Genomic DNA, 20,966 nt, shown 5'->3' on the forward strand with positions numbered 1-20,966 from the left:
AAGAGCAATAAACATACCTCTCTGAGCCTCAGTTTCCTCATCAGTAAAATGAGGTTAGATTAGGTGTTGCCTAACGTTCTTTCAGCTCTAAAAGTCCGTTTGATGATTTTGTTGCTGTTCGGTTGTTTCAGTCATGTCTGACTCTATGTGACCACATTTTGGGTTTTCTTGGCAAAGATACTAAAGTGGTTTACCATTTCCTTCTCTACCTCAATTTACAGATGAGGAAATTGAGGCAAACAGGGTTAAGTAACTTGCCTAAGGTCACACAGCTACTAAGTGTCTGAAGCCACAGGTCTTCCTGACTCCAGGTCCAGCAGTCTATCCACTACGTCACCTAGCTGCTGTGATGATTATAGATTATCTAGTTCAACCTGATTGATCATCCTCTACACATCTGTACCATATGGTCATTCAGTCTCTTTCGGGATACTTTCAATGATGAGGAATCCACTACCTCAGAAGTCAGTCCATTCCACTGTAGGATAGCTCTAAGTATTGGAAAGGTCTTAGTCACAATTAGTCTGAGTCACAATTTGCCTTTCTTTTATCCTCACCCACAGCATGGTTCTGCCTTCTTATAGAATATGTTTAATTCCTCTTTCTGAAGACAAACTTCAGCAATTTGAAGACAATGACTTCTTAAATCCTCCCTTTTTCTAGACTGAATATCACTACATCCTTTAAAGATTTCTTATGATTTCCAGACCATTCAACATCCTGATTTCCCTCCATTAGATGGGCAGTTGATCCTAGCTGATTCTCCAGCTAATTAAGGTACCTCCTTAAACTGAACTGTCCAGAACTGAATACAATACCAGAAATGTGTTCTGATCAGGTCAGAAGGCAGGGCTCTCACTGTTTTCATTTCTTTTTTTTTTTTTTTTTTTTAGGCAATTAGGGTTAAGTGACTTGCCCAGGTCACACAGTTAGTAAGTGTCAAGTGTTTGGTCTGAGGCCAGATTTGAACTGAGGTCCTCCTGACTTCAGGGCTGGTGCTCTATCCACTGCGCCACCTAGCTGCCCCATATTGTTCTCATTTCAATCAGTATAACTTCAGATATATTACCTTTGGGGGCTGACATGTCATGCTATTGGCTCATATTAATTTTGCCATCCACTAAGACCATAAGACCCTTTTCACTGGCACCTTATCTAACCTATATTGTGAACTTGACTGTTTCATTTTAAATGAAGGATTTCACATTTACCCTTAATTAAGTTTCATCTAGCTAAACTTGGCTCATCGTTCTAGCCATCTGAGATATTGCTATATTCTACCTCTGTCATCTAATATCTATTCCTGCCAACCTTTTGTCATCTTCAGCTTTGATAAGCATTTGTTCTCCGCTTTTATCCATGCCACTCATAAAAATGGAGAACAGGACAGGGCCCTGCAGCTTTCACTCTCGGCCTTCCTCCAAGCTGACATTACTGATATGCTGGTCTAATAGAATGAAAGTAACTGGCAGACTATTGCTTTAAAACTTTCTGAGCCCTCACTAATGATCCCAGTCTCAGGAACAATTTTCCCACACTTTAAACATATAATTTTCATAGAATCTGATAATTTTTCTGTTTAACCCCTTCACCCCTTTATGAGGCTGATGTATTAAAGAAAACTTTCTCAGAATTCCCTCCCGGGATATGGTTTTCTCTTTAGTCAATTTCTTCCCTCTTCTCATGGTCAAACTAGGAATCTACACTCCCCCAAAGATCTCAGCTACTAGGATGACTCTGATGGCTTCTAAAAGTTATATCTCAAGCTGGAAAGACTTTAAGTAAGGCCTGGCAACAGTCTGTGTGTCTGTTGTCTGAGGCCTTGCCTCCCAAAGGGTGGAGGGGCCTATGTATTGAGTTCCTTGGAAATGGCAACCCATGGAATAGGGGAAATGTAAAATGGCCCTCAATTTTACAGAAAAGAAGACAAAGAGAATCACAGTTAACCACCATTCACAAGAATTAGGTACATTGTCAGAATTAATAAGAAACAGTAATAGTGCCTCAGGCTTATTTGGTGACTTTTCTATAATGTGTCAACATTTAAATTATTGCTACAAAAGTCCAAGACAGGAGGGTGATACAGTTGGATAAGTTCATTAAGTGTAGCCCCTGACAGCAAAGGAAATCTAGCAGCTCCTGTGTTTATAAACTCCCTCATTTCTTAAGATCTAATTTCCATTTTTTTAAAATTGGAGATTATATCATGATGTTAGCTTATATCGACAGCTAAGATCTTCAGATCTTTTCCACTGGATAGTATTATTTAGCCATGATTCCCTCAGCCTTATCTGACCTACTTAATGACTAGTATATTCAAAGGTGTCTGTGATCTGTTTATCCTATATTGGAACATATGTAAAAGGTTCTAGTTCTCTTAATCTACTTTAAAAATCTACTTAATCTACTTTTTTTAAAAAATGCACAGATCTTGCCCCCCATTCCCAATACTACCACTACTTAGACCTAACCTAAAATTTCTGGGCAGGGCTGGTTACCTGGGACTATCACATGAATTCCTTCATGTGTAGAAATCACAATCAACATTGAGATCCAGGAGAAGCAGTAAGGGTACATCAATAGATTCATTCGAATACTATCAATATGGTAGCTAGATCAACTGAGTATGTTGCTTTGAAATCCCAGACTAGAGAGGGAAGAGGCAGGACTTATATTCTAATACATCCCCTCACCTGGAAATCATTCCTCCTCCTTTATACCTAATTCCCAACTCATCTTCAAAGTCTAGCTAAAGTCAGACTTCTTTCATGAAGTTCAATCCAATTCAACATTTATTAAGCACTTGCTGTGTGCCAGGCACTGGCACAAAATCAGTTCCTGTGCTAGATAAGTTTAAATTTTACTGTGTCTATAGATAATAGCATGTATATAGACAAGTAGATACAAGATATATACAAGATAGGTCATATGCATCAGAGGTGGGCTATGAACCCATAACCTCTGATTCCAGAACCAGTGCTCTTTCCATTGGATCACACTACCTTCTAAAATCGGGTTCACATTTTGGCTCTCCTAATTTGTCCCTTTATAACCCTGGGGAAGTCACTTCCCCTCTTAGGTTCTCAATGTCCTTATCTGAGAAGTAAAAGGGTTGAACCAATGACTTTTATGGTCTTTTTCAGCCCTGAATCTATGTTCCTGTGGTCTTACAATCCTAAAAAGTGGAAGCAATGTCAGAAAGGCGAGGTGGTGTAGTAGAATCAATTAATCTATCTGCAAGTATTTATTTAGCTTCAACTATGTGCCAAGCAGTGTACTAGACACTGGGGATGCAAAGCAAATAAGTAAAATACTCCCTTCCCTTAAAGAGCTTGCATTCCCTCAGGAGAGACATATATGTGTATGTGTGTGTTTTAATACATGCACACACACACACACACACACACACATACACACACATATATACATATATATAAAACATTACAAAATAGATACTAGGTGATGGGTGGAAGGGGATGGCATTAGCAGTTGGAAGAATAAGGAAAAGGTTTTTTGGGGTTTTTTTGTGAGGCAGTTGGGGTTAAATGACTTGCCCAGAGTCACACAGCTAGTGAGTGTTATGTGTCTAAGGCCACATTTGAACGCAGGTCCTCCTGAATCCAGGGCCAGGGCTCTATCCACTGTGCCACCTAGCTGCCCCAAAGGAAAGGTTTTACATAAAAGATGGCCCTTGAGTCTTGTAGAAATCTAGGGATTCCAGGGTAAGTCACATTCCTGACCCTCAGTTTCCAACTGAAAAATGAGTCAGCTGGGCAAGTTGATCTCTATAATCCTTTCTAATTTGAATAACTTGGTGATTTTATGTTCTAAGAAGTAGTCTAGAACCCTGAAATCTTATCTTGGATTTATGACTATGGTGCCCTATGTCAGTGAGTCAAGTAGCATTTATTAAGTTATGCTCCAGGGCCTGTGTTAAGTGCTGGAGATACAAAGAAAGGCAATAAAACAATCCCTGCTCTCATGGAGCTCATAATCTAATGGCGGAGACAATATGCAAATAACTATATACAAACAAGATACATGTATATATACATTTACAGACATATATATACACTTACACATATTACATATATACATTTATAGACATATGTATATATACCCACACATATATGTATATATACACACATACACACACATATCTTTATCATACATATGATAAATTGGGGGTAATCTCAGGGAAGTCACTAAAATTAAAGAGGACTGGGAAAGGCTTCCTATAGAAAGTAGGATGTTTAGCTGAGACTTAAAGGAAGCCATGAAAGTCAAGAGGCAGAGATCAGGATGGAGAGTATTCCAGACACGGCAGACAGCCCATGAAAATGCCTCGAGTCAGGAGATGGAGACATGGGAAAAACAGTAAGGAGGCCTTTGTCACTGGATCACAGAGTATACTGGGGAGAGCAAGGTGTAAGAAGACTGGAAGGTCAGGAAGGGGCCAACTTATGAAGGACTTTGAAAGCCAAACAGATGATTTTGTATCTGATCCTTGAGACAATAGGGAGCCACTGGAGTTTATGGGTGACATGATCACACTCATGTTTTGGGAGATCATATTGACTGCTGAAAAGAGGAAGGACTGGAGTGGGGAGAGACTTGAGTCAGGGAGACCAATCAGTAGGCTGTTGTAGCAGTTTCTTAAGGAATTAAAGACACTAAATTAAAGGGAAGGTTATAGGTATGAACTATATTATATGTTGATTTAGAGGGCAGAGTAATAGGTAATGAGGGCATAACTAATACTTAAATGGTGGTGAACTCCAAATATGGAGGGATGGTCTTCTTTCTTAATGAGGACTGACAGTGAAGAGAGGGGCTGTAAAATGACTGACCGGTACTCACCAGACTGGACGCTGTTACTTCGCTGCAGGAGAGGCCTTTGGGACTAATCAGGAAGTGATCCTGCTCTTTGCTGACTCTCAGCTGAAGGAAGGACACAGAAGTTTAAGAGAAAACTCTGGTCTAGGACTAACTGATATACTCCCATGAGCACTCCGCTCTTTGTTGTTCCCTGAAGTTTGGTGTTCAGTCTCTGAACTTGCAAGTGTCTCTGGTTATTTGCCTAATCCCTTTCTTTCAAGCCCCCACCACTTTACACTTGGCATCTCAAATAACTTCATCTACTATATTCTCTCGGGAGAGAAGAAGAAAGTAGAAGAGGTTTGCTTTTTCTCTGGAACTGGGGAAATCTAGGCAGAGAAAGGAAAGGATTCAAATGGTGGATCAAGAGAGGAGCTGAGAATAAAACAGCCCACACAAGAGGGATGTGCCCATTCACTGCCTCTGCTCCGGATGGTCATAGTGGATAGAATTCATGGAAGGCCATTTTGGTTGATACCCTACAGCATAGCCAAGAGTTGGAGTCCCTCTGGGTGGACATTGTGGGGTTATTATTTGGCCTCCCGCACCACCCCCACTTGCCTTCCCACCATCTCCCCCTTTCTGCTCACCGTGACATAGGTGTCGCTCAGTTGGGCCCATCCATATAGGTCTAAGAGCCGGTAGACACTGCCAATCTTGCAGCGCATGAGCCGTTCCCCTTTGGCCAAGTTTGGCAAGTCAGCACTGTGGAGGTCGTTGATGGGGGTCATCATGGAGAGATCTACAGAGGGGCAGGGGAGTGGGGGAGCAGAGCTGATACCCCAGGATCAGGCAACCTGGCCACTGGATTCTTCTCTCCTTCCCCGGCCTTCCCAGAGTCAAAACTCTTCCTAACACTCCAGTAGTAGAGACATTACATGGGTTATAAGCAATAGGATAGGGATACAGGCTGGGATTTTATTGGTACAGGAAAATCTTTGATGAGAAAACTCCCTTTACCAATGTGGGTCGGGACAATTTCTGCAACCAATTGCCTAGACGTTGAGCACAGAGAAGTTACATAACTTTCTCAGAATCATATACCCTGCCTGGGTCAGAGGTGAAATGAGGTCTTCTGGCCTTGGAAGCCGGTTCTCCATCTACTACTCCATGCTCCCCCTCCTTAGAAATGGTGCTAATTTCTTAATAATTCTGTTACTTTCAAGGTCTTCCTATAGATTATTTGTTTTGTCAGAAGTGTAGGGGAAACTGAGGCTCAGAAGAAGTTAACTTATCCTCAAGTAAAATCAATAACCTGGACTTCTTGACTCCTAGTTTACTGTACCAAGTCTTAGGTCATACTCTCTGTTTAGCACTGTCCACTGGGGTTGGTCTAGCCAAGGATAAAAGTCTAGGTTAAAGGAAAGATGATATGGTAGTCATGAAGCCAGGAAACCTGTGTTTCTGAACCCTGACGCTGACAACTGGGCCATTCACTTTAACCTTTCCATGCTTCTGTTTCTTCCTCTGTAAAATGGGGCTAATAATTATCTACCTTTATAGAGCTAAAGTGCTTTGCAATCATTAACTATATAAATGTGGGTTATCATCAATCAACAAACATTTGTTAATCATCTAATATGTGCCATGCAATGTGTTAGGTGCTGGGGGATACAAAGACATAAAACAAATGGTCCTTGATCTCAGGGAGCTTGTATACTGTAGGGTAAGATAACATGTACACATGAGTATATACAAAACAAGCATCTATAAAATATACACAAATAAATATTGTTATTTGACTCGGCATTGTACAGTAGATAGAAAGCCAGATTCAGAAGCAGGAAGACCAAGGTTCAAGACCTCTCTCTGATACATACAGGCTGTGTTACCCTGGGAAAGTCACTTACCTTCTCAGTGCTCTAGGCAACTCTGTGACTAGAAGTTACAGAGAAGATGCCACTCTGCATTGGTAGAGGGGTTTCCTCACCAGGGAGTGCTCTATACCAGTAAAATCATGGGTCCAGACTCCTGTCCCTGTTATAGCATTCATAATGCTTAGTCCCTGGAGGTAGATTAAAAAAAGGGAGGTGGAGAGGAAGGTTTGTTGAAACAAGTAACTTGTCTGGATTCACAATCCACCTATTTACAGATTGGACCTTAAGGCCATCTAGTCTAACCTGGAATTCCCTCCATGATACACCTGACAAATGGTCAGACATGAAATCAAACTGAATTGCTCCTGAGCTCACTGAGTTAAGTGGCTGACTTAAGAAGGCTGATGATAGAGGAGACAACAGAGTGACTGCCCTAAAAACTGGGCAGAAGGACTAGTCACTTGACTTCTCTCCTTCCTTATCAAAAATAAGAAACTTTATTTCTTATTAATAAGACTGGAATAAAATAAAACATTGAATTGCTTCCCAAACCCCAGCATTTCTAAGTAGACTTGAATACCATGATGATGTCAAGGGAGTATAACCATATTTAAGATACAGTAAAACCTTAGTGTATAAATGTGTTATACAAGGTACGAGGTCCTTCATGAAAGCCCCCATGATGCATGTGTTTTCATTTTTTTCTCAATATCAGCTTTATAACTAGCATTCATGAGACCTTTCCCTTGGGTCTCTTCCTTGGATCCACCCACCCCAGATGGAGTATGGAAAATTATGCAGTAGGCATTTCGGCAGCAGCAACAGAGACACAGAGCAAAGGGATAATAGCTCTGAGGTTGCAATTCCCACCGGGCCTATTAGCCCAGCCTCACCCAGTTTGGTAACCTGGCAACAGCCGCCGCCTCTGTGCTCCCCATCCTCTCTTTCATCCCCTGCCCCCAGCTTCCCTCTGCCCACGTACTGATGGGAGAAGTTGGAAAGACAGCATGGGAGGTGCTGGCCATGAAATCCGCGATCTGCCGCAAGGCCCAGATGTTGGAAGAATTGTTTCCTTTCTTCATCTGCTCTTGGATAAGGCTCTCCAGCTCCTCCCTGAAAGACTGAAGAAGGATCCAATGGCTCTTGTAGTGGCTGGCTCCTTCACAAATCATTCAAGTTCCCAGAATTCCACCACTTTTGACCCTACCTCCCACTTCCCTCCCTTCAGTCAAGAAGCTCTGGGATGATGACTAAAATGTCCCACCTTTTTTTTTTTTTGAGTAGAGGAAAACAGTAGGGAGTACCTTAGTCAGCCAGACCCTGGTCTGTCTGACCCTTCTTGGTTCCCTGGGATCAATTCCATCATCTCTGTAGGAGAAGCTCCACCTCTAAATTGCTCTAGTCAGGTCACAATGAGAAGACCCCAAGGACAGAGAGCTCCCCTACTCTGTGACTCAGATTCACTATTCTGAGTTAGGCAGTTGACCCCAAGAAGTTACATGACTGATCCAGAGTTATATAGGGAGTTAACGGTCTTACACATGTAGAGGAATGGAATTTAAAGCTGAAAGAGACTTCAGAGATCTTTTAGTCCAATCTTTTCATTTTACAGATAAGGAAACTGAGGCTAGAAAAAGGTCACAACTTTTTACCCAATATCATATTGGTAGCAAAGTTAAGATCTAAACTCCAAATTCAATACTCTTACCACTACACTGGAATAGAACCCAGGTATTCTGAAAGATCATTAGCTCTTATAATAAAAAATACCTTATTTTCTCCCAAAGTAGGAAAACATTTTCTTAATTAACCATACTCATGGCTTTTCCTTTCTGGGTTTCAGTTTCATCAACTATAAAATGAGGGCCTGGACTAGATGAGCTAGCTGTAAGGTCCAAGTTTACTCTGGTTGTCCAGACTGAGGTCATAATCAAGACATCATATGTGGGGCTCTTGTCTCCCAGGCTACTTACTGTTCTACCTCTCTGGCCAAACTTCCTACTCTCAGAGACTCATCAGGGCTCTGGGCTGGTACTGTGGAAGTGCAGAGGGTTAATTCTCTCCACTTCCACTAGTATTTTGGCCCACAATCCCTAACTTGCCAGTTATGAGGATACAGAAACAGAACTTCAAGTTCAAAGAATCACAGAATCTCAGGTTGGAAGAGACTTTTCAAGTGTAACCACTGTGAGAATAAGAATCCCATCTATAACAACCTCAAGAAGTAGCTTCTGCTTATGGAGCTTCAGTGATGGGGCAGCTTATCTTTTATTAGACTCCTGATCATTGGGCATACATTTTCACCTTCTCTGCATGAGAAAATGATATTCTATTTATAAATTTAAAAGAGGACTTAAAAGAATAAACTTCCAAATAAGAAAGAAAACCCAAGAATTAGCCCTTTTCCTACCCTTTAGTCTTTACACACATGTCCAGTTCAATCTGCCCTTTGGCCCTAGAAGAGATCCCACTTACAGGGCTCTGAAGGATCATGGTGACCCTCTTCTTCTGCTCCATCATGTTGAAATCCTGCCGGAGGTCAGCTGCCATGTTTCGAAGGCGCATATATTCAGGGTCATCTTCTGAGAATCGGTCAAAGTAGCGCTGCCCCTGGGGAGGTGGGGGGGAGGTAGCCTCAGTGGTACTCTCTTCACTCATTTTCCTGATAATCTGTAGCTCACTCTCAGGGTCCTACAAGCAGGGAGGAGGGTAAGAATTAAGGTTGGTGAAGTTTGCACTCTGGGAATGATCTCTAAAGGCAAAGGAGTCACTGATATCTATCAGTCTTTATCCTCAGATTTGAGCTAGAGGCATGGTCATTCTTAGGGAGATATAAGGCTAAGGCCTTGCAAATGGGGTGTAGTCCAGGACAAAGGCCTCACTGGCATTTGTAAATGATTGAAATGAAGTTCAAGTGAACATCAAAGGCAGCGGGATAGAGTGGAGAAAGCATTGGATTTGGAGATACAGAGCTTAGGTTCAAGTCCTTGTTCTTCTATTTAATGGCTCATGTAGTCAGGTAAATCACAATCTCTCTGAACTTCAATCTCTGATCTGAAAAAATTAACAGTACCTGTTGTCATCCCAAAGGACTCATGATGAAAAATGCTATATGCCTCCAGAGAAATAACTGATGGAGTCTGAATGCAGACTGAAACATATTATTTTCCACTTTCTTTCTTTTTCTTTTTTTGGCTTGAAAATGACTAACATGGAAATATATTTTACATAATTGCACATGTATAACCTATATCAGATTGCTTACCATCTCAGGGAACAGGGAGAGGAGGGAGGGAGAAAATTTCTAACTCAAAATTAAAAAAAAAAGTTAAAATTGTTTTTATATGTAATTGGGAAAAAACAAAATATTATTACAGCTGAAAAAAATACCTCTTGTCCTCACCTCATAGGGTTGCTATAAGATGTAAAATAGATACTGTGTTTTGTGTATTATAAAGTACTATACACCTGCATATAAGATATTATCAAAGGCAGACTGAAAGAAAAAAAAAGTTAAAAGTGTACATGCAATAGGGGGGTAGAGACTGTTCCATCTATATGTATCAGTGATGGGGGAATAGTTATAAGGCTAATTGTTTTAGGTGTCAACTTCTCTCATCTCATCAACTACACCCATCCACTAACAATGGGGGCTCTGGAGAAGCGTGTGAGGAAAGATACAAAGGCATAAGCCTAGGAATGATTTTCCTTATTAGCTCTGAAGCTGTAATATCATTACAGGATTGATGTAATTTATCTAATTAGAGACAGATGAGAATTTGGTTACCGACCATAAGCTAAGGTGAGGTCGTTCATATAGAGGAGGGGAGAGAAGAGAGAGGAAAGGACAGGTTTCAGAACCACATCAGTAAGCTTAAACCTAGAAGTGATGGACACTATAGCTGCCATTGAGGAATAAGTCTAGCTAAACAGAAGAGCAGCTTGGAATTGAGAAAAAAATCAGAAAATGTTACCCAGCAGATCAGCTAGTTTGGCTGAGATGTCTTGCTCACTAAGGTTGGTCCAGCATAGTGTGGATCAACTGAGTTTGGCAGCGGAAGCATCTGTTCAGCTGAGAAGCTATGTTCACAAAGGAACTTTTTTGGACAATTCCTGAGGCAGAAAGAAGCCACTGAAGTTTAGAGTTCCAGAGTCGTAAGTTACCCTAAGTACATGGGTTTTTCTCATTCATGTGTCTCCTTGGAAGATTTCTATGTTTGCTCATTCTCTCCCACAGACACCTAACGTATTTGTGGGAGTGTTTGACCCAAGATTATGTGTGATTTGTAATGTATTTATTATTTAAACAATTACTTTAATATAAGCACCTGTGATATTGTATTTTTTGCCTTATTATTAAGTAAATCGTTATATTTAAGATCTAAAAGTACCATTATTGTGAGTGAATAATTTTCTCTAAATAGGAACCAAATTGCTAGGGGACGTAGAGCTAAGATGGTGAGTAGGGGGATTATATTCACATTATAAGACAACAAGGTTACCCCAATGACTCTGAGAACATTTAAACATTACCTTTTGGTGGTGATCTTTCTCCAAGAACCTCAGAGAGTGAAAGCATAATAATCAAGTAAGCACAGAGAGTATTTGTCTATATACTCTGTGTGAGAGAGGGGCTAGAGTCTGGGCGGACTTAATACACATATTAAATATGAAAATGTCTGTGTATACACACATACATATGGGTGTATGTATATATATGTATATATATATATAATAATTTATCCTATGTGATCATATTCAGTATGAAAATAAGCCAAATAGTCTTTATTTTGCTCTCCAATTCCCAATTGGAATGTATTCCATGCTCTCAGGTTCCCCTGGATCAGTATTTATGGGTTGTCAATTGATTTCAAATCCTAAGGTGTTCTGTGAACAAATTAATTTAGGAAATAATTAGGTAAGATGATCTTTAGTCCCTTTCAGATGCCAAAGTGATTTTCCTAAAGCCCAGTTTTGACCATGTCATTCCCATCCTTGGTAAACTCCAATGGTTCCCTAATGCCTCTAGATTCAAATATAAGCTCCTCTGCTTGAGGCTTAAAGCCCTTCATAGCCTGGCTCCAACCTAACTTTCCAGTCTTATTATACATTATTCCCTTTCCCAGACTTTGTGTTCCAGCCGAACTGGATGTCTTGCTGTTCCTCATAAATGACATTCCCATCTCTATGCCTTTCCATTGGCTGACCCTCGTGCCTGAAACGAGCTCCCATCTCACCTGTACCTCTCAAAATCCCTTGTTTTTTAATTTTCAAAACACAGCTCAAATATCACCTTCCACATGAAACTGGGAGGTTTAACTAACATACCGCATGACAGTCAGTACTCAAAAAGATTTTGGCAAGTAAAAACACTGGTTGAAATCAAAGATGAAATTAATAGGGATAAATGTAAAGTCTTATGCTTGAGTTCCAAAAGCCATCTTCCCAAGCACAATATAGAGGGGCAGGGCTAGACAGGAGTCCACCTGGGGGGAAAAAAAAGGATTGAGGAAGGGGGGGGCAGGTTTAGTGGAATGCAAACTCAATATGAATTAACCATGTAATATGGAAGTCAAAACAACTCATGCAGTTCTTAGTTTAGAGGTACAGTACCCAGGAATAAAGAGATGATAGTCCTGCTGTACTTTTCCTTGACTCTCCTACTTCAGAGATCTTCCTCCCTCCTCAAATTTTCTTGGAGCAGATAGTTCCGAAGGACCCACAATGAAAAATACTACCCACCTCCTGAGAGAAAACTGATGAACTCTAAGTGCAGATAGAAGCATACTTTTTTTCCCCACTTTCTTTATTTTTCTTGGTTTTGTATATATGTGTGTTTTCTTTTGCAACATGGCTAATAAGAAAATAAGTTTTGCATGACTTCACGTATAAGAAAAAATTTATTTTCTTGGAGCACTTGCCCTGGAACCTTCCTTTGACTCTGTTCTACTCAACTTGGCATCATATTCATTGATATACATGTCCTAGTCCTAACAATTTGGCTGTAAATTCCTTGAGGGAAGATTTAGTGTCATCTTTTTACATGACCCAGTCCCCAGTACATGGGGGCTGACTAAAAAATAGTCTGTTGATTTGACTAGAATGAAAGGGATGAAATGAAATCATGGAAGGACAGCTTGAGATATATCATAGAAGGAGTGGTCAAATCCTATTCTTAATGACGAGAGGGATATTTCTGCGCTGAAAGAGCTTCAGGCTTTTTTTTTTGAAAGCAACTAGTTACAATACCATACTGCTATATATCATATAACATAAGGTTTATTTTATACATGTGGGTTTTCCTATGTGATAATGATTTAGAGTCCCTAGAAAGGCACTCCTTAGAAAAATATACCTCTCCACTTCTATTTTTCTATTACATCATAGTATCTGAAATTAAGAGTTTTGTTCCTTTGGGTTAAAGCATTCATCTTCTCCTGTTAAAGTGTATATTTCTGGCAAGGATAACGAAAACAGCTCATAGTTATGTAATAGTTAAGGTAATAAAGCACTCTCCTTCCAATAATCCTGTGACATAGATAATATAATTTGGCCCCCATTTTAGAGAGGAGGAAACTGAGGTTCAGATACATATAATGACATACCCCCCAAGACTTATACATGTCAAAGCCAGAACTCAAACCTAGGTCTTCTCATTTCAAATCTGGTACCTTTTCCACCCTTTACTGAGCTGTCTAGAGCGTGCTATTATCAGTCATTTACACATTAACATGCATTCCTTGATCAGCTCACTTATCAGACAGCTAACTGAGCACTTGGCAGGAATAACAAACTGAATAAAGTAGTCCTCATAGGCAGAAAGGTAGAGAGATAGGAAGTGAGCAATAAGGCATAGTTTTGGGCAATAGGGAAGGGTGTGGGTTTGGGTGGAATAAGGAGCCTTGAGACAAGTGGGTCCTTGGAGGTGAAGGGGACCAAGAGATGGTAAAGAGCTCATAAGAGAAGGGGATTTAGAACCAGAAGAGATCTTAAAAGTCATTTAGTCTAACTCTCTTATTTTAGAGAAGGGGAAATCGACTCAGAGAGAAATGATTTGCTCAGAGTGCTGAAAGAAACCATGGGAGGGCACCAGAGACCAAGTTCGCTCCTTTGCAACTTTGCCCAGAGCCAGCCCTCATCGGATGGCTTCCTCTCTGCTTGTGACTATGTTATTCCCAGCACAGCTCTACTTCCCGCTCAGCCTCCTGCTCCCCTGGCAACCGCCCTATTCTCTGTTGCCTAGAAACCCAGTCTTGAGATGCTGGCTTACCCCCACTTCCAAAAACCTCCTCTCTAGGCAAAGCTAAAAGCCAGAGAAGGGAACAGAATAATATGAGCCATGGGGCCCATTGTTGTTCTGATCTGGATATCAAAAACCAATATCTCTATCTATCGATCTATCTATTGATCTATCTATCTATGTTGTTCAGCCATTTTCAGTCAGGTCCAACTGTCCATGACCCCATTTGAGGTTTTCTTGGCAAAGATACTGGAGTGGTTTGTCATTTTCTTCTCCAGCTCATTTTACAGAGAAAACTCTTTGCCTAGGGTCACACAGCTAGTAAGTGTCTAAGGCTAGATTTGAACTCAGGCTGAGTCTTCCTGACTCCAGGCCCAGCACTCTATCCTCTGCACCACCTGATGTGGTATGTGGTATGTGGTGTGTGTGTGTATGTCTATGTGTTTGTGTGTGTGTGGAATGGATTGTTGGAGTTTGAAAGATACGCAGGGATTTTCTTGCTCAACCCCTTTATTTCACAGCTGGCTAAAGGAAGGGCCAGAGAAATCAAGCAACTTTCCCAAGGTCACATTAGTATAAGTCATACAACCTGAGTGCAGATCTTTGGACTCTCAGTTCAGAAAATTTTCTGCTGAACCAGGTTTGGTGCTCACTAAATTGTCCTGAAGAAAGTAAAATGTCCAGATCCTTTTGAAAAGTAGGTCTTTTTACATTACATTAAGTGTGCAAAAGGACTGTTTTTCAAAGATAGCTTTGTGTATCACTGGTGAGCAGTAGGTCCCAACCCAATTTATCTTCACAGGGATTGGAAGCCACATGTTCTTAACACTGCCATCTGATCATTATGGGAATAGAGACAAGAAGCCTATGGCTTAGGCCTTCAACCAAAAAGATGATAGAAAGAAAAACAAGAGAGATAAGAAGATGATAATCTCACTTGTCCTCTGGCCAGATCTGGCCACATATGAAATACAAAATTTAGAAACACCAATGACAAGCAGGAGGGGGTCCCAAGGACCAAGAGCAGGATGGAGAAGAGATCTGAAGTCATATCCATTTGAAGTAACTGGGAAGGCTTAAATGACAGAAGAGAAGACTCGGATGAGGAGGAGCTAATAGTACTTCAAGTACTTTTAGGGGAGAGTGAATCATACTGGAAAGAGTGCCAGATTTGTAGTTAAAAGAGCTGGGTTGAAACTCTAGATCTGCTACTTATTGTCTAAATGATTCTATGGTGGAAGGAAGAAAAAAAGGAAGGAAGGAAGGATGAATTTGTTAAAGTGTCCACTATGTGCCAGGCACTGTGATAAGCACTTTACAAATATCTCTTTTGATCCTCACAATAAACCTGGGAGGTAGGTGCTACTATTATCCACATTTTACTATTGAGGAAACTAAGGCAGAAAAGTTAAATGACTTGCCCAGGGTCAACACAGTTAGTAAGTATCTGAAGCCAGATTTTAATTCAGGTCTTCCTGACTTCAAACCAGGTGCTCTATCTACTGTGCCACCTAACTTTCCTACCTCCTGGCTTGTCAGCTAAAATCCCATCTTCGGCAAAAAGCCTTTCCCAATTCCTCTTAATGCTAGTATCTTCCCTCTGAGATTATCTCCAGTTTATCATATATATATGTATATGTATATATATATATATACATATATATGTATGTACATATGCATATGTACATATATTGTTTATATATAGTTGTTTCCATATTGTCTCCCCACTCAGATTGTGAAATTCTTGAGAGCAGAGGCTGTTTTTGCCTTTCTTTGTATTGCTAGAGCTTAGCAGAATGCCTGGCATATAGCAGGCATTTACCAATGCTTCTAGACTTGACTTTAGGAGGTAGTGAGTCTTCTACCACTGAAAGTCTTCTGGCAGAGTCAGGCTGACCACTTGTTGGGAATAGTTAAGTCGGTATTTTTGGTCCTATACAGATTGGGCTAAATGACCTCTGAAATCCCTCTAACTCTGAGATTCTATGAAACTCCTTTTAAATGCCCTACATGCCATTTCTTTCTCCCCAAGGAGGATGTCATTCATTCTGCTACTCTCATTCATCCTCATTACGTGCTGGGTATATCAGAGTAGTACCAGGACTTAGTCCATCTCTAGCCAGATGGATACCCAAGCAGAAGAACCTTTAGCAAGCCCAAGACTGAGCTAGGATAGAATCCACACTCTTTACTCTCATTCAAACGTCCACTCTAATGGCTTCCTATGACATATTAGAACTTAAGAGGATATCAGAATCATTTTCCTGCCCTGACCTATGGTCCCTCCAGTCCAGTTTTTATGTCCTTTAGGGGTTTCAAGGGACAGGTCATAACAGATACTGGTTGTCCTCCACGATGCCAACCTAAAAAGGTGAGGCATGTATTTTGTCCCTGTTGGTCCTTTAATACATTGTAATCTGAGCTGGATCTTTAACACAACATAGTAAATGCAGTTGTGCACCCAGCTCAATGCTCTAAGCAAAAGAAACATGACCGAATGATAAAAAATCCTAGACTCCCCTTATTTTACAGATGGCGAAACAGAGATACAGAGAGGGAAGGGACCTGCCCAGAGCCATACAACTAGAAGCTCTAAGAGCAAGGAATTGAATTCTAGTCTTTTGACTCCCAAACTAGTTCTCTTGCCATTCCATCAGTCTGCCCCACTTGCAGGAATTATTATAATTCTGGTCTGGTGAGATACTTAAGCCTCTGACTGCTGAAACATGAAACAAGGATCTTGAAAAAGCTAGGTGGCATAATGGTTAAAGTGCTGTGTCTAGAGTCAGGAAGACCCAAGCTCAAATTTAGCCTCAGACACTATGTGAAGCTGAGCAAGTCACTTGACTTCTGTCTGCCTCAATTTCCTCATCTGAAAAGTAGATAATTCTATCCTATGCTTCTTGTGAGGATAAAGAGAGTAAAGTGCTTCACAAACCTTAAAGTGCTACATAAATCCTAGTAGTCTTTGTTATTATCATTATTACTGATGCCACTATATGACTGTCCATTTTAAAAATGAAACTTGCTAAGATGTAAACTGCTCTTGAAAGACTAAATAATGAGAAAAGGCAAAGGGAAAATATTTGTATTAATCAACTAAAATGTTCATGGTGAGTATATTGAAATTTGTGATAGGCTGAAATGTCTCAAAAGTATGGAACACGCAGCAAAAATAAACTTGTTTAGGCTAGAAAGGATTTTAGAGAGAACCTAGTCCTATTGTCTCATCTTATAGTGAGAGAAACTGAGGCTTACAAAAAGTATATGATCAGAGCCAAGATGGCAGGGTGAAAGCAGTGATTTGCTTGAGCTCTCCCCCAAACCCCTCCAAATACCTGTAAAAAAAATGGCCCTAAACAAATTCTTAAGCAGCAGAATCCACAAAAAGACAGAGTAAAACAAATTTCCAGCCCAAGACAGCCTGGACGGTTGATCGGAAAGGCATATCATGTTGGGCAGGAAGAGGAGCACAGTTCAGCATGGGTGAGCAGGCCACAGCGAACCTGGAGCAGGCCTCAGAGGACTGAATCCCAGGCAGCTGTGGCAGTTTCCAGACTCCTCAATCCATGAACGCCATAGACAGCCTAGGTCAGTGGGAAAAGTCTGTTTTTGCAGTGAGAGAGGAGCTAGGTCAGAGCCAGTTCCAGAGCACAGAGCGCAGATTGCAGGCCCTGGGGTGGTGGCTGTGACCTGAGCTTCCGGCCCACAGACTGAGGGGGAATCAAGTGGCTGATCAGAGGGGACCGCAGGGATCTCTTTGCCAGTGCTGAGGCAGGAATCTCTTGCTTTTCCCGTGCTTGCATCTGGGTCACAGTTCTGGGTGGTGGTCCTGGGGTGAGGAGGAATGCTGGCACGGTGGAGCTTGTAGTGGTGGTGGAGAGAAAACCCTCCTCGCAGTTCCAAGAGAGAAAAGACTGCTTGTGGTCGGTCAGTTAAAGACCAGAGCACAGGCCAGGAAAAGAGTAAACACCTTGACCCTTATCAGACCACCTTGGAAGAACTGAAAATTTACAGGTCCCTACAAGTATCTCTGAAAACAGCTATACAATAACCCCCAAAGCTTGGGACAGTGCATTCTCCACATTGGAAGCAGACTCTTACCTTAACAAAGAGTTTAAAACTCAAGTAGTTGGCTGGGATCATGAGCAAACCTCGCAAGATGATGACAAAGAAGATCAAAACATACAACCAGAAGAAGACAACAAAGTCAAAGCTCCCACATCCAAAGCCTCCAAGAAAAATATGAACACGTCCCAGGCCTTGGAAGAGCTCAAAAGGGATTTTGAGAAGCAAGTAAGAGAAGTAGAGGAAAAACTGGGAAGAGAAATGAAAGTGATGCAAGAAAATCATGAAAAACAAGTTAACAGCTTGCTAAAGGAGACCCAAAAAATACTGAAGAAAATAACACCTTAAAAAATAGCCTAACCCAAACAGCAAAAGAGGTCCAAAAAGCCAATGAGGAGAAGAATGCCCTAAAAAGCAAAATTGGCCAAATGGAAAAGGAAGTCCAAAAGCTTACTTCCTTAAAAATTAGAATAGAGCAATTGGAGGATAGTGACTTTATGAGAAATCAAGACACAGTGAACAAATCCAAAAGAATGAAAAATTAGAAAACAATGTGAAATATCTCATTGGAAAAACAACTGACCTGGAAAATAGATCCAGGAGAGAGAATTTAAAAATTATTGGACTATCTGAAAGCCATGATCAAAAAAAGAGCCTAGACATCATCTTTCAAGAAATTATCAAGGAAAACTGCCCTGATATTTAGAACCAGAGGGCAAAATAGAAATTGAAAGAATCCACCAATCTCCCCTGAAAGAGATCCCCAAAGGAAAACTCCTAGGAATATTGTAGCCAAATTCCAGAGTTCCCAGGTCAAGGAGAAAATATTACAAGCTGCCAGAAAGAAACAATTCAAGTATGTGGAAACACAATCAGGATAACACAAGATTTAGCAGCTTCTACATTAAGGACGCAGGGCATGGAATATAATATTCAGGAGGGCAAAGGAGATAGGATTACAACCAAGAATCACCTACCCAGCAAAACTGAGTATAATCCTTCAGGGAAAAAATGGTCATTCAGTGAAATAGAGGACTTTCAAGCATTCTTGATGAAAAGACCAGAGCTGAATAGAAAATTTGACTTTCAAATACAAGACTCAAGTGGAACATGAAGAGTAAACAGGAAAGAGAAATCATAAGAGACTTATTAAGGCTGAACTGTTTACATTCCTGCATGGAAAGATGATATTTATAACTCATGAGACCTTTGTCAGTATTAGGGTAGTGGAGGGGAAAAATTATATGTATGTATATGAGTATGTATGATAGATAGATAGATAGATAGATAGATAGATAGATAGATAGATAGATAGATAGATAGATGGATAGAGGCACAGGGTGAGTTGAAGATGAAGGGGTGATATCTGGAGAATAAAATTGGGGTGAGAGAGGATTATACTGGAGAAGGAGAAAGGGAGAGGTAGAATGGGGTACATTATCTGCACAAAAAACAAGAAAAGGTTCTTACAGTGGAGGGGAGGGGAAGGTGAGAAAATGAGGAATCTTATTCTCATAGATTTGGCTTAAGGAGGGAATAACATACACACTCAATTGGGTATGGAAATCTGTCTTACCCTACAGGAAAATAGGGGAGGAAGGGGACAAGAGAGCAGGGGGATGATAGAGAAGGGCAGATTGGGAAAGGGGTAATCAGAAGAAGTACTTCTGAGGAGGGACAGGGTCAAAAGAAAGAATAGAATAAATGGGGGGCAGGATAGGATTAAGGGAAATAGAGTTAGTTTTTCACAACATGTCTACTATGGAAGTGTTTTGCATAACTGCACATGTATGGCCTGTATTGAGTTGCTTGCCTTTTCAATGAGGGTGGTGGGAGGAAGGGAGAAAATTTGGAACCCAAAGTTTTAAAAACACATGTTTAAAAAAAAATGTTTCCACATGCAGCTGGGAAATAAAAAATACAGGAGATGGGGTACAGAAATCTATCCTGCCCTACAGGAAAAGAGAAGGGGAAGGGCATAAGAGAAGGGAAGGGAGAGATAGAAGGGAGAGCAGACTGGGGGAGGGGTATTCAGAATGCATGCCATCTTGGGGAGAGGGTCAAGATGGGGTGAAAATTTGGAATTCAAAATCTTGTGGAAGTAAATGTTGAAAACCAAAAAGTATATGATCATAGATTTATAGCTAGAAAGGACTGAAAGGTGACCTAAGCCAATATGGATAAAGAATCTGAGTCACAGAAAAGTTAAGATGCCTTTCCCAAGGTCACACAAGTAGTAGTGGCAGAATCAAGATTAGAATTCAGTTCCTACAACATAAAATACAGCAAATGTCCTTTTGATTACACTTAACTATAAGTTAGAAAGTATGGCTGATTAATGTATTTATAAATATGTTTAATAAGCATTTGCTTCAAATATATCATTAATACATCCTTAATTATCATTAATTATAATTATTAACATATTAAGTAAATATATTTAAGAAGCATTTGCTATCCACTCCATGCAGGCCATTGGGATGCTGCATTGAGAGCAATAGCTCTCTCCACTTTAGAACTCATGTGCTCTGGACTAGTGGTCTTTAAAATGGGGCGCATGTGCCCCAGGGCAAGATAATCCATAGGGGTATACCAAGAACATACTAAAACTTGTATTTATGTTTATTACTAGTTTAAAAAGAAATTAACCTTTACTAATATTTAATATATAGATTGACACTGACTCTACCCTCCCCTGGTTCACATTCATATGGTCACAGTTCCTGAGGAAAGAGTGGGAATTCCACAATGTGAAAAGGTTGACTGTAGTATCCCCACTGGTGGGTTTACTTTCAGTGCATTATGACATTTTTCATAAGTGAATACATTATTTACTTTTAGCCAAACTAATCCTCACAAAATAGACAAGTGCCTTAAAAAGATTCCTGCAAAGAAACTAAGGATTGAAGATGATAATAATGTAGATGCATGTGAACAACAAGAAAATGATAGCACTGAAACTT

General features: G+C 40.5%; 1 protein-coding gene across 4 annotated transcripts in view; it reads right to left on the reverse strand.

The window, feature by feature from the left end:
• Nucleotides 1-20,966, reverse strand: part of ADD2 (adducin 2) — a 166,639-nt gene that overhangs the window by 53,834 nt on the left and 91,839 nt on the right. For 3 of the 4 annotated variants that reach the window (XM_020985313.2, XM_020985312.2, XM_020985315.2), the window contains exons 2-5: nt 9,171-9,386; nt 7,678-7,816; nt 5,469-5,620; nt 4,861-4,941 (exon numbers count right to left, since the gene is read on the reverse strand). In XM_020985313.2, coding sequence (XP_020840972.1) covers nt 4,861-4,941; nt 5,469-5,620; nt 7,678-7,816; nt 9,171-9,353 — 555 coding nt within the window. In that variant the 5' untranslated portion in view covers nt 9,354-9,386. Of the gene's footprint in view, nt 1-4,860; nt 4,942-5,468; nt 5,621-7,677; nt 7,817-8,465; nt 8,584-9,170; nt 9,387-20,966 lie in introns of those variants that run through there. The other variant, XM_020985314.2, reaches the window with a different exon arrangement.

The sequence above is a fragment of the Phascolarctos cinereus genome, unplaced genomic scaffold (genome assembly GCF_003287225.1).
Source record: "Phascolarctos cinereus isolate Bilbo 61053 unplaced genomic scaffold, phaCin_HiC Scaffold_2;HRSCAF=192, whole genome shotgun sequence".
Classification (NCBI taxonomy): domain Eukaryota; kingdom Metazoa; phylum Chordata; class Mammalia; order Diprotodontia; family Phascolarctidae; genus Phascolarctos; species Phascolarctos cinereus.